Source organism: Perognathus longimembris, chromosome 1, assembly GCF_023159225.1.
Source record: "Perognathus longimembris pacificus isolate PPM17 chromosome 1, ASM2315922v1, whole genome shotgun sequence".
Lineage (NCBI taxonomy): Eukaryota > Metazoa > Chordata > Mammalia > Rodentia > Heteromyidae > Perognathus > Perognathus longimembris.
The window spans coordinates 79,587,583-79,599,866 of record NC_063161.1 but is presented as its reverse complement, the minus strand read 5'-3'; the positions used below and the strand labels follow the sequence as shown (position 1 = coordinate 79,599,866).

The 12,284-nt window shown below is 35.2% G+C and overlaps 1 protein-coding gene and 1 non-coding gene across 5 annotated transcripts in view; one reads left to right on the top strand and one right to left on the bottom strand.

Annotated features, from left to right (window-relative positions):
• Tut7 (terminal uridylyl transferase 7) overlaps nucleotides 1-12,284 on the top strand; it is a 73,781-nt gene that overhangs the window by 8,879 nt on the left and 52,618 nt on the right. For all 4 annotated transcript variants that reach the window (XM_048330764.1, XM_048330783.1, XM_048330775.1 and 1 more), the window contains exons 4-9: nucleotides 276-392; nucleotides 879-1,056; nucleotides 4,437-4,525; nucleotides 8,496-8,547; nucleotides 9,910-9,979; nucleotides 10,757-10,883. In XM_048330764.1, the coding sequence (XP_048186721.1) occupies nucleotides 276-392; nucleotides 879-1,056; nucleotides 4,437-4,525; nucleotides 8,496-8,547; nucleotides 9,910-9,979; nucleotides 10,757-10,883 (633 nt within the window). The remainder of the gene's footprint in view (nucleotides 1-275; nucleotides 393-878; nucleotides 1,057-4,436; nucleotides 4,526-8,495; nucleotides 8,548-9,909; nucleotides 9,980-10,756; nucleotides 10,884-12,284) is intronic.
• On the bottom strand, nucleotides 4,849-4,954 carry LOC125341372. The gene has a single exon (XR_007208961.1). It is a non-coding gene; the product is annotated as a U6 spliceosomal RNA (small nuclear RNA).

Sequence of the window (12,284 nt, the reverse complement as noted above, 5' to 3'; positions counted from 1 at the left end):
GCAAACTGTGGTAGTAATTGGAAATACCTGCTTTAATAAATTGAGTATTTATTTTTGTTATCAGTGTTTAAGTACTACAAGTTGAAAGTGACTTTTTTGTGGTTTAATAGTATCAACTGCTATTATGCTTAAAAATGACTGTTAGGATAGTAATGGCACAAGACAGTATTTAAATAATACTTATACTAGTAAAAGGAAAATCTTTTTTTTCCGACTAGTTTTGTTTACCTGTATGTTTGGAGATATATCTCTTTATCAATATTTTCAAACTGTAGCGACCACGGAATTGCCCTACAGCAAAGTACACCTGTAAGCTCTGTGATGTTTTGATTGAATCCATTGCATTTGCCCATAAGCATATCAAAGAGAAGAGGCATAAGAAGAACATCAAGGTGAGTTTGATGTGACCCAAATAAGTGTTTTTACCTACCTGTCATCTTTATAGGTCTTTTACTATAGAGGTATGATATTAACAACATTAATACTTTATTATTTTCTTTTAGCCAAAATTCTACTGGTCAATTATGTTTGCTGGGTAGTCTAGTAAATTTCCTTACGTACAGTGCTAGGATGTATGTAGGAAGCAGTTTATTGGACCTGAGTAAAGTATCTTTGTGTCCATGACAAAGCATATAATCAGTTTATCATTGCTATTTTTAGTGTTCTTTTTTCCTACTGTATCCTTGTTCCTGCCTACTCTCTACTATTCCTACTAAGTGCATACAGTGTATGTGTTTGATAGGATGAAGACTAACAGAGCTAAGATAAGACAGGCCAAGAAAACAGTGTCCTAAAATTTTGTAGGATATTGTCTTAGTGAAAGGTAAGATCTAGAACTATGTTTGAAGTCCTTTTTTTCTTAACATTCGTCTTAAAAGGAAAAACAAGAAGAAGAGTTGCTTACTACATTACCCCCACCAACACCTTCCCAGATAAATTCAGTTGGCATTGCCATTGAAAAAGTGGTGCAGGAGTTTGGATTACACAATGAGAACTTGGAACAGAGGATAGAGATTAAAAGTACGATGGGAAAGGTGTTCCACCACAAATTACCAGGTATTGTCTAGATTTCTTTACTCTGTAGCCACCTTAAACTATGTCTTATTTCAATAGTATTTGCTAAACAAAAAATTATTGCTGGCTGCCATTGGCTCACTCTAGTAATCCTAGCTACTTAGGAGGCTGAGATCTAAGGATAAGAGTTTGAAGCCAGCCTGGCAGGAAAGTCCATGAATCTCATCTCCAGTTAACCATCAAAAAGATAAGGTAGAACTGTGGCACAAATGATAGAGTACTCCCCTTGAGCACAGTAGTTCTTGGACAGTGTCCAGGCCCTGAATTCAAGCCCAGGACCATATATATCAACATACATATAGATGTATAGCAATATATGGATATATAGATATGGTTATGTATTTTATATACATATGCATGTATACACACACATACACACACACACATATACACACACACATACATACATATTTCTGGCTAGGTGATCCACACCTTTAATTCCAGTTATGGTCCACACCTTTAATGTTCTGGAGGCTGAGGCAGGAAGATTGAGACCAACCTGGACTACATAGTGATGCTCTTTCTTTCTCTCTCTCTCAAAACAAATGAATGAATGAATGAATGAATGAATTAAAGCAAAAACTCATTTTCTATGTCCCATGGCTTGTATTTTCAGTGTTATTGTTGTTTATTTTGTATAATATAGGCTGACCTTGAACTCCTGATCTCTTGTCTCTAGTCTCCCAGTGGCTGAGATTACATGCTTAACAATAGTGGATTTTTTTTGTTGTTGTTGATGGTGATGGTTGGTTGGTTGCTTTTAATTTTTCCTGTCTTTTCCAAGGTAGAAGGCTTTTACATGTGCTATCATTGCAAACCCATTTTCATTATAAATTTCATTCTCTGATGAACTTTGATGCTGTTATATGTCTCATATATTATTGGGACACTGTGGCAGTGAGACTGTGTGTGTATATATGTTGTTACCTTTCTGCCTGTTGAAATTGATACAGTCTCTTTAATTACATAAAGAAAAATATTCTGGAGTTATTTTCCAGTTAAATGTTTTATTATTTATGTGTAAATGTTTTATTTGAATAAACTTAAAAGAATTTCATTTCTAACTTGAACTTTGAAAAAATGTAAGTAATTTGGAATGCCTTTTGTTTACTGGCAGATTTATTTTCCAATTCATGTGTGTCTTCTGATTATTTCAAATTTAGATCTTTGCTATGAAGTTGGTGGGCCAAAAAAAATGAAATGAAACCCTGAAAAGACCAAAACAAAACCTTGAAAAGGCCAAAACAAAAAAAGAAAAAGATGGTGTGAAGCTCTGAGTTTAAACTCTAGTACTGCCCAAATATGGGTGTATTTTATATATACATATATGTGGCACATATATATGTATATATGTGTAAATATACATGTGTGTTTAACTTCTGTGGCCATTTGAATTTTTCTGTGACACGCTTTGATCAACTGGGTGTGATCATGTTCCTCTCTTTAGGACAGAATCCTTGAAGTCCAGTTAGTGATTTTCCACCTTTATTGTCCATGGTAGTAATCACAGCTTCTCCCAGCACAGAGCTGAAGCTGAGTGTCTTCACACAGGCAGATTTCCTTCATCTATAAGACACCTGTAGTGGGCATCAAATATAAATTTTTGGTCATTTGAAATAAAACCTCCGAAAATAGTTTTTACTACAAAATTACTGAACGCATTAGGATTGTGAATATTGATCAATTTTTGTTATTTTACTCCTGAACATACTCTCCTCTAACAAAAGACTACAACTACCTGGGCTCCATATGACCTTTCTGTTGTAAACCTTGTTGCTATCATAGTTGGTTACTGTATCTAATTTATAAGTTGTTTCTAATAGTCAGCAACCACTGGGATTTATCCATGTATTTGCCCTTTCTGTTGTAACTCATTCCTTAAACTGCAGCATAATGTTTATCTAATATTATTTTCTTATATGAATCACAGGCTAATTTAGTAATAGATTTTGATATGGAAATGAGAGATACAGCTTAGATGGATATTATTACACAAAGTAACATTAAAGCCACTCTAAAAAAAATTTAAGGTCAAGTGTAGTTAATACTTTACACAACAGCTTTAGAGTCTTGGACAGCAGCAAAACTCTCACCCAACACCCATTGGCGGTTGCTGTCTAGGTAAATAATTGTAATAACTTAATCTGATGCTATGCATCAGAAGTATTTGTGGAGCTATGGTTAACAGTTTTAGAAAGCTTTTTATATCATTTTGATTTAGTCTGGGTTGATGTCACTTAAAAAGTATCACCATATAATTCTTAAAAGATCATGGATGTAGTATTTGTAATATTCATATACATACTTAAATACATCTACATATATGCATGTACACATATAAGATGACAGAAATATTTTCTCTAAAATGAATGTACTTTATTAGAAAAAGCAGTTTGAGCCAAAGCATCTTTTTAATCTGAAGTAATCACTTGAATTAGCAAATTTTAAATTTTTTGAGTCCCCATGAGAAAAGTTCTTTTGATACAATAATAGACAACTGGCAATGCTATAAATGCTATAGTGATAAAGATACGTACATATATCATTTGCTGGAGAGGAAGTTCCTACTCCCATTTTAAGTTATGTTGATGACATCATAATTATTTTTTCAAAGGGACGTTATTTCCAGTCATTTTTGTTCATAGTAAAATCAACTTTACAGGGTATGGCGGCAGTTACCTGTAATCCCAGCACTCAGGAAGAAATAGTTTGAGGCCAGCCCGAAGTCTGTAGTAATACACTGTCTCAAAATTTTTTATTTTAAAGTCAACTTTATGTTGAGAGGTAATTTTTATTATTACTGTTTACTGAGACATGCTTAAGTATAAATGATACCTATGTGTGCTTTCTAAAAGTTGGATGTTTACAATAGTTGTGTATATTATATGGCTTATAAACATGAAAAGTGCCTTTTTCAACTTGCCTTTTTTCTTGTTTGTGAGGCAGTATTTTGCTCTAACCTAGGCTGACTTTGAATTCTTTTTGTAGCCCAAGGTGGCCTTGAATTCAGGATCCTCCTAGCTCATCCTCACTAGTGCTAAGATTATATTCATGCACCAGGAAGCTTGGCTTAACTTTCATGTTTCCCTCCAAAATCACTACCTCTTGAGTTTTCTGCAAAAAATGTGAGCTTAATAATATAGATATACTAACATGCTTTATAATTGACTTGACAAGCTTGACTATTAGTAGTACAGCCTTCTCTGTTACATAAATTTAAAGGAGTAGCAAATAGCTAGCTATTCCTGTCATACAATTTTGCTGTGTATGTGGTCTTTTCATGGTTCTGTTTCTGAAAGAGCAGTATTTTATTATACCTATTGAGAAATTTTTCTTTATGGCTTATATATATTTATTTTTAGATTGTTCTCTCAGATTATACGGGTCTTCCTGTAGCCGACTGGGTTTCAAAAATTCAGATGTCAACATTGACATTCAATTTCCAGCCACTGTAAGTATAAAACAGTATAGATTTGTAAATATTTATTATCTAAAAGTGTAATTAGCACTTGAGTTTCCTCTTTTATATGCCAAGTTTAATAAGAATACTTATGCTTTTCCTTTTTTTGGTATTACTAGGCTTGAATTCAAAGCCTTCTGCTTCTAGATGATATACTCTCATCCTGAGCTACTCCCTAGTTCCTTTTATGCTTTTTTTGTTTTTCAAATAGTGACTTGCTTTTTTCCTGAAGCTGACCTTGGGTAGGGAACCCCTTGTCTACTGGAACTATAGGCATGTACCACTACATCCAGTCTAATTATTGTGCTCTTACTTTACATAAGGAATGCCTCACAAATTGAAGTGTCATTCTTGCACACAAGCCCCACTGATCTTCTCTTATTGTTCCCATTTTAGTAAATATACTGCCAAAGTGAGCACTAATCATTATGCTTTTAAATAGCTATGCCTAGCCTATATTTCTGTCTTAAACATCGTTCAGAAAAATATGGATGAATCTGAATTTTAAAACTTGAAAGAACTTAAGTATGTTTGTCCATTTGCCCACTGGTGATTCCAGGTTATTTTAGCTACTTGTGAAAATGCAGATTCCAAAGTCCCACCCCAAAATGTCTGTTTCATAGCCTGCAATTTTCTGCTATGCCTGACTGCTGTAGCTACCTGATCAGCCAAATCAGTAACTTTTAATCTGATTTTTTTTTTAAACCTTTGGCTGTATTAGTGCTTGAACTCAGCCTGATACTCCTAGGTAAGCTCATTATCACTTGAGCTACACCTTCAGCCCAGTTTTATTATTCTTTTAATTTGAAATTCTGATCAGTGATTTGCCAACCATAGCAATATCTTTATTTTGTACCATTTGTTCATTTACCAAATGTTCATTAAATCCTTGTTGCATGACAGGCACTCTATTTGGTTCCAAAGAACAAAACTGATATAGCTCCTCTTTCACATAACTCAGCTAATGAAAATGAGTTTTCCATATCATTATTATTTTTTACAGGTCACATTTTTTTATGAATATCAAGTATTTTCATTCATCGGCTTTTTTTAAACAAATAGTTTTATGGAACTTTTTCCTTTTTCTTTTAAAATTTTTATTGTTATTATAAAGGTGATATACAGAGGTATTACAGTTACATAAGTCAGGTAAAGAGTACATTTCTTTTTGGACACTGTCACCCCTTCCCTTGCTCTTTTCCAGTTTTCCCTCCCATCCCTCACCCATAAGTTGTAAAGTTCATTTTCAACATAGTGTCCAGTGAGTACCATTGCTGCATTTGTTCACCCTTTGTCCCTCCATTTCTGTGCCTTCCCTTACACTTCCAATGACATATAAGCAAGCAAACAAAAACATCAAAAAAGAAGAAAAAAACTCTGTTCAGATCAGATACTTTTACTATTCTAATCTGTTTTTTAAAAAATTTTCAAAACAGCAAAAATATATGACTTAGGACTCCCATAAATTTACATATTATTCTTTTTTTATTTGTTGCCTGTCCTGGGGCTTGAACTCTGAGTCTGGAAACTGTCACTGAGCTTCTTTTGCTCAAGGCTTATGCTCTACCATTTGAGCCACAGTGCCACTTCCAGCTTTTTCTGAGTAGTTTATTGGAGATAAGAGTCTCATGAACTTTTCTGCTTGGGTTTTGGATTGTGATCTTCAGATGTCAGCTTCCTGAATAGCTAGGATTACAGGCCTGAGCCACAAGTGCCTGGCTTATTCTGTTTCTTAATTCAAAAAGTTTTTAGTCTTTTTAGTCTTTTCATAAAGATTGTTATGATATTATTTTTTAATCATACTCTATTCCCCTTTTCTGCCTGTGGTAAGGAACAGTGATTTAATGGAAAGATGTCCAAGAAGTATTTAACTACAAAAAGGTGAAATACTTAGTGTTTATTTTTTGTCATTTTCTTTTATTACAAAGAGAAGGAATAAGAAACTTGTATTTGTTTGGATACTCATATAATAACTCTAGAAGTACATATAAGAAATGAAAATCAGTTACAGTTGGGAAGATGAAGAATGAAGTGGGAAGGCTATACTATATCTCTTAATATACACCTAACAAATATGTGTGTATGTACACACACACACATATATATACACATAAATATATTCACATATATATTCCAAGGTTAAAATTCATAATGCTTAAGGAGTTAAAGTGGACAAAATAAACTGATAATTTATGTGTAAAACAATGTGAGGTTAGGTATGGCAGTACCAACCTGTAATCTCAGCTAAATTAGGAAGATAGAGAATTTGAGGAAGAAAAGCCTGGGTTACACAAAGATATACTTTCTCAAAACAAAAATCAGCATGAAAATCATGCCTGACCTGTTTCTGTTTCTCAGATGATTTGGGTATCTTTCAACCTGAAGGAAGCCAAACCACCTAGCAACTTCAACTTCCTGTTTCTTTTCTTCTGAAAAAAATCATAAAATATTATAAACATACTAGTCTTCTCAACGTTTTTTAAATCAAGGAAACCAAGCTTAAAAATAGTATACACAAGCCGCTGGTGGCTTACACCTGTAATCCTAGTACTGTGGAGGCTGAGATTTGAGGATGGTGTTTCTAAGCTAGCCTGGGCAGGAAAGTCTGTGAGACTCTTTATCTTCAATTAATCACAGAGAAAAACAAAAGTGGCACTGTGGCTCAAGTGATAGAGTGTAGCCTTGAGCAAAAAGAGCTCAGGGATGGCACCCAGACCCAGAATTCAAGCCCCAAAACTGGCACGCACACACACACACACACACACACACACACACACACACACACACACACACGAAAAAATAATATACACAGAATGAAGACTGTTCCTTTTCAGGTTTGTCCAGAATCAATTGGCCTACACTTTCTTTGGGTCCCCAAATAGACCAAGCTACAAGTATCTGAACCCAGGAGACAAAGTATATGTTCACATTCAAGAATTGAAGAGCAAGTGTAAGACGAGCAGAACATCTGAGACACTTTAAGAAGGTCGGCTATTAGCATCCATTTTGTTAAAATGGCATTTCATTGGACATTGCACATTCAGAGTATCACTTTCTTCCATCAAGGGAGAAGGACTGTGCAGTGAATCTCCATTTCTGTTTTTTTGCTGCTCAATTGGGATAAGAGTCTTTCAGATTTGTCTGCATTGGCTGGCTTACATCTCAGCCTCTTGAAAAGCTTGGATTGCATACTTGAGCCTGGGCAGCTAGCAGCTTCAGTTGTCTGGTGCTTCCAACAATTGTCTCCAAGATCACCTGCCATCTCTGTGGAGCTGAATGTGAAGCTACAGTCAGAAGAAGGCAGCAGGAAAGCATGGCTGCCAGAAAGATGGAGCCAACATTGCTACACTAATTATTAATTATAAGCTATACCTGGAAAAGAAGTTCCATGTGGCAGAAAGCAACTACTGGTCCAAGATTTGGCAGTTATGAAGGCTTCTTTGCAGGGTGAACATTTAAGTAGATTAGACTGAAAAGTAGGTCTGGGTTCAACATGCAGGACTTTATAGATTGTGCTAAGAATTTTTTTTTGGCCTAAGTTAGTAATTCATTGAGAGTCCTCAGGTCCAGTGCAAAATTTTAAATGATTTTGGTTCCATGTGGAACAAGGATTGGAGAAAGACTGAGGAAATAATGAAGTTGGACCATTAAGCTACCAATTATAATAGTCTTGCAGAGTGATGACTTCCCCTTTTAGATTTGTTGAGAAATAATTACCTGGAGAATTAGCTCATCAGGAGTAAATTATGTGGGTCTTTTGCCCACATTCACACTCATTTAGTGCTCATCTGTCTGCCTTTGACTAATGTGTACATACAGCATAATGATTCATTTCATTACTGTGGTAGCAACATGTATTTTTAATTTGAAAAGCAGTTTGGGTAGCTTCTGGCTGTATATTATACAAGCAAAATCAAAATACTTAGGGGTTATTTCATGTATTCATTCATTTATTTCCTAGATGTCTCAACCAGATGTCCTCTTACTTGTACAAGAATGTTTAAAGAATAGTGGTAAGGCTAAATTCTTTGCATACTTTGCTATTAAAGATTTTTCCTTGTCTCTAAATTTGAGTATCTTTTATTGAGGTCTGAAAATAAAACATGTTTTAAAAATTGTTTTTATGGATAATATTCAAGGCAAATGCCCATGAATTATTAACTAGATTATTTTATTAACTACTCCTGTTAATTATTGTTTAATTAGTTGTTAACTAGTTATCAGCTAGTTGACTAGTTATTAAGTAGTAGTTCTATGACTTATTCTTGAGTAATCATTTCAAAGCAAGCTTTTAGCTTGATGGTAACATCCTGTTATAAAGAATACTTGATTCCTAGACTGAGTAAGAAATCCATTGTGTAAAATTTACTCTTTTAGGGTAAAGGTATAAGATAATCTGCTTTATTCAGTGGCCTAAATCAATATGTTACAAATTGTAAATAGGTGTGTCCCAGACCTGATTAATGAGCTATTAAATAGTTGTTCTCATGGAGGTTTATCAATTATTTTGTCCAATATACTTTCCAGCTCGGGTCTGAATGAGATTTTCTGTTGGCCTCATCAGACTGTTCCATCTCTTGAAGTAGGCATTCCTGTCCTTTCTTGTAGGTTGAGTAAAACATTTAAGCATTTTGTCTTATATATCATATCAGTCAATATTATTTTGACACTAATCATTCTAGTAGTTTTGATATCGGTTTTGGTTTTAGATCTCCATATTTTAATTACATTATCCACATAACATTTAATTATTGCGATCCAATGTCACCTTTTTCTTTTCATTTCCTTTCTGTTTTTACTGATACTGGGATTTGACCTCAGAGCATTTCACTTGTTCAGCTGATGCTTTGCCATTTAGCCCATGCATCCAGCTCTGCTTTTATATGGTTGTTTTGATGATGGACTCTTGCAGACTCTTTGTAGAGTCTTGTGGACGTAGTGTGTTTGTTTGAACTGTGACCTTCGGACCTCAGACTCCTTGAGTAGCTAGGTTTCTAAGAGTGAATCACCGTCATCTGGCTGATGTCATTTTTAATCAAACATTAGCTTTACAATCTAAGGATTTTAAGTTAATATGGATATATTTGCATTTTTTAGTATGGAGACAGAGTGTTGTTATGTAACTTAGGCTGGCTTTGAACACAGAAATCCTCCTGCTATGGTGAACTAGGTGCTGAGACTAGTGCATCACCACGTGCAGCTACTGATTTTTATATTTAGTACCTTTTTCTTTTTTTAAGTCATTTCAGAGCCACTTTTAGGAGTGTTCTTGCAAAAGGCTGAACAGATAAGCTACAACAGGCACTTACTTCATGTGTAGCTCTGCTAAAAACAAAGCTCTAATTAACCTATTCAATATTTTTCTCTTTCTTCAGACTGCTTTATTGATGTTGATGCAGATTTCCATGCTAGAGTGCCAGTGGTGGTATGCAGAGAAAAGCAAAGGTCTTAGTTTTTTTTTAACTGTTTATTGACTATCAATTTGTAAAAAGCACAAATACTTTGCTAAATCTTAACATCCAACTTCTAAAATTGTAAGCTCTTTATATGGTTGTCTCATATAATTTCTGCAAACACTTTTTCCTTATGTTTTATGCAAGATGGAGGATATCTTTCTTTTTAAAAGGCTAAAAATACCTAGAAGATAAAAATGTATAGGAAGTAATCATTGTGACCAAATTAAACTAGATTATAAACAATTTCGTGAAATGGTTACAGTGCTCAGTTAATGTATCTCTTCCTTCATCTGGAAGCATTGCTGTCACCACTAAATGGGTGGCTTGTTAGTTATAATGATTCTTGTTTTGTTTTTGCCAGTCCTGGGGCTTGAACTCAGGGCCTGAGCACTGTCCCTGGCTTCTTTTTTTTTCTCAAGGCTAGCACTCTACCACTTGAACCACAGCGCCACTTCCGGCTTTTTTCTATATATGTGGCGCTGAGGAATCGAACCCAGGGCTTCATGTATACGAGGTGAGCACTTTACCACTAGGCCATATTCCCAGCCCATAATGATTCTTTATTAAGCAGATTTGTGTCTCTTTTAGAAAAAAACAAACAACTTTTTTACAAACATGAGACAAGTCATGCTTTCATTTGAAGTATTTAAGTGAAAAAACTTGAAAGGTATTTATTGTCAGTGTCATTTTTCTGTTGTTGCTATTATAACTGTGTAACAGTATTTTCTTTTTTTTTTTTTTCCATCCTTATCCTTACCCCCACTAGTGGTCTTCTTTGTAAAGTGAGTGCAGGAAACGAAAATGCTTGTTTGACAACAAAGCACCTAACTACTCTTACAAAACTAGAACCAAAGCTACTTCCTTTGGTTATTGCATTCAGATACTGGGCAAAGGTAGGTGTGAGTTGCTTGTTTGTATGAATATATTCTGGGTGTGCATAATTGCTATGCTTTTACCAGGTTAATATGATTTCAGATGCCTATTTATAGTCATCCTGTAGAAAAGCATGTGAATTTTGGTTAATTAACAAATACGAAAGAATTCAGGTTTTCTGTTTCACCCTAACATAAAAGATAAAACATTTTTAAAGTACTTACTAAAAATAAATTTTGAAGAACGGGAGGCATGGCTTAAGTGGTAGAGTGCCAGGTATGAGTTTAAAAGCTAAGTTACAGCAGTAGGCTCTGAATTTAATTGCCAGTGCCAACCACTCACCCTCACAAAAGAGAAGAGAAAAAGTAGTTTTGGGTTGTATCTCAAAGGATGTAGCCCAATAATTGGCATTTTAACTAGTTCTCCAAAGTATATGTTAGATACTTGAAGTTGGAAATAGAGCTTCTCACATGTTTCCAACAATATACCAGAGACTCAGGGGAAGAAAAACACTGTCTGGTCTTGCTTCCATTTCCATAATGTTTTAAATTATCCCAGTTCAAATGCTCCAGTAATAAGAGCATTTACTGTTACCCCAAAATATAGGTCCATGTCTTTCCATTGACTAGACATGGTGATGCATGCCCGTGGTCAAGAACTTTGAAAGCAGGAGGGTTTCACATTTGAGACTAGCCTTGGCTATAGTGAATTTGATGCCAGCCTCTGATACAATGACCCTGTCTTGGGAAGAGAGAGAGGTAGAGACTTCATAAAGAGCCTTAGAATAAAAGCTTTACTGATTATGATATAGTAGTATCAATGCACATAAGTTCTTGACTCCAGGGTGAGTAGAGGATGCTCCACTCTTTTTTTTTTTTTTTTTTTTTTTTTTGGCCAGTCCTGGGCCTTGGACTCAGGGCCTAAGCACTGTCCCTGGCTTCTTCCCGCTCAAGGCTAGCACTCTGCCACTTGAGCCAGAGCGCCGCTTCTGGCCGTTTTCTGTATATGTGGTGCTGGGGAATCGAACCTAGGGCCTCGGGTATACCGAGGCAGGCACTCTTGCCACCAGGCTATATCCCCAGCCCCTCCACTCTTAACTAAGTGAATTTTCCCCCAGTTTGTTGATTGTTGTTTTGTGGTACTGATGATTGAACCCAGGACCATGATCTCATGCATTCTTGGAAAGTTGAGTCATGCCCTCAGCCCTACAGTATGCCATTCATTGGAAACTCTTTGAAGAATAGTTGTGATACAGTTTGTCTAGCATGTGCAAAAACCTTGAGTCTGATCTTTAATGAACGACTAACAAAAAAGATGTAACTAAATTGAAAACCCCTTCCTTTATCACTAGATAGACCATGCATGTTTCCATCAGAAATAACATGAATTTACTCACATTCTTTCTTTAAATTCCTTCATAC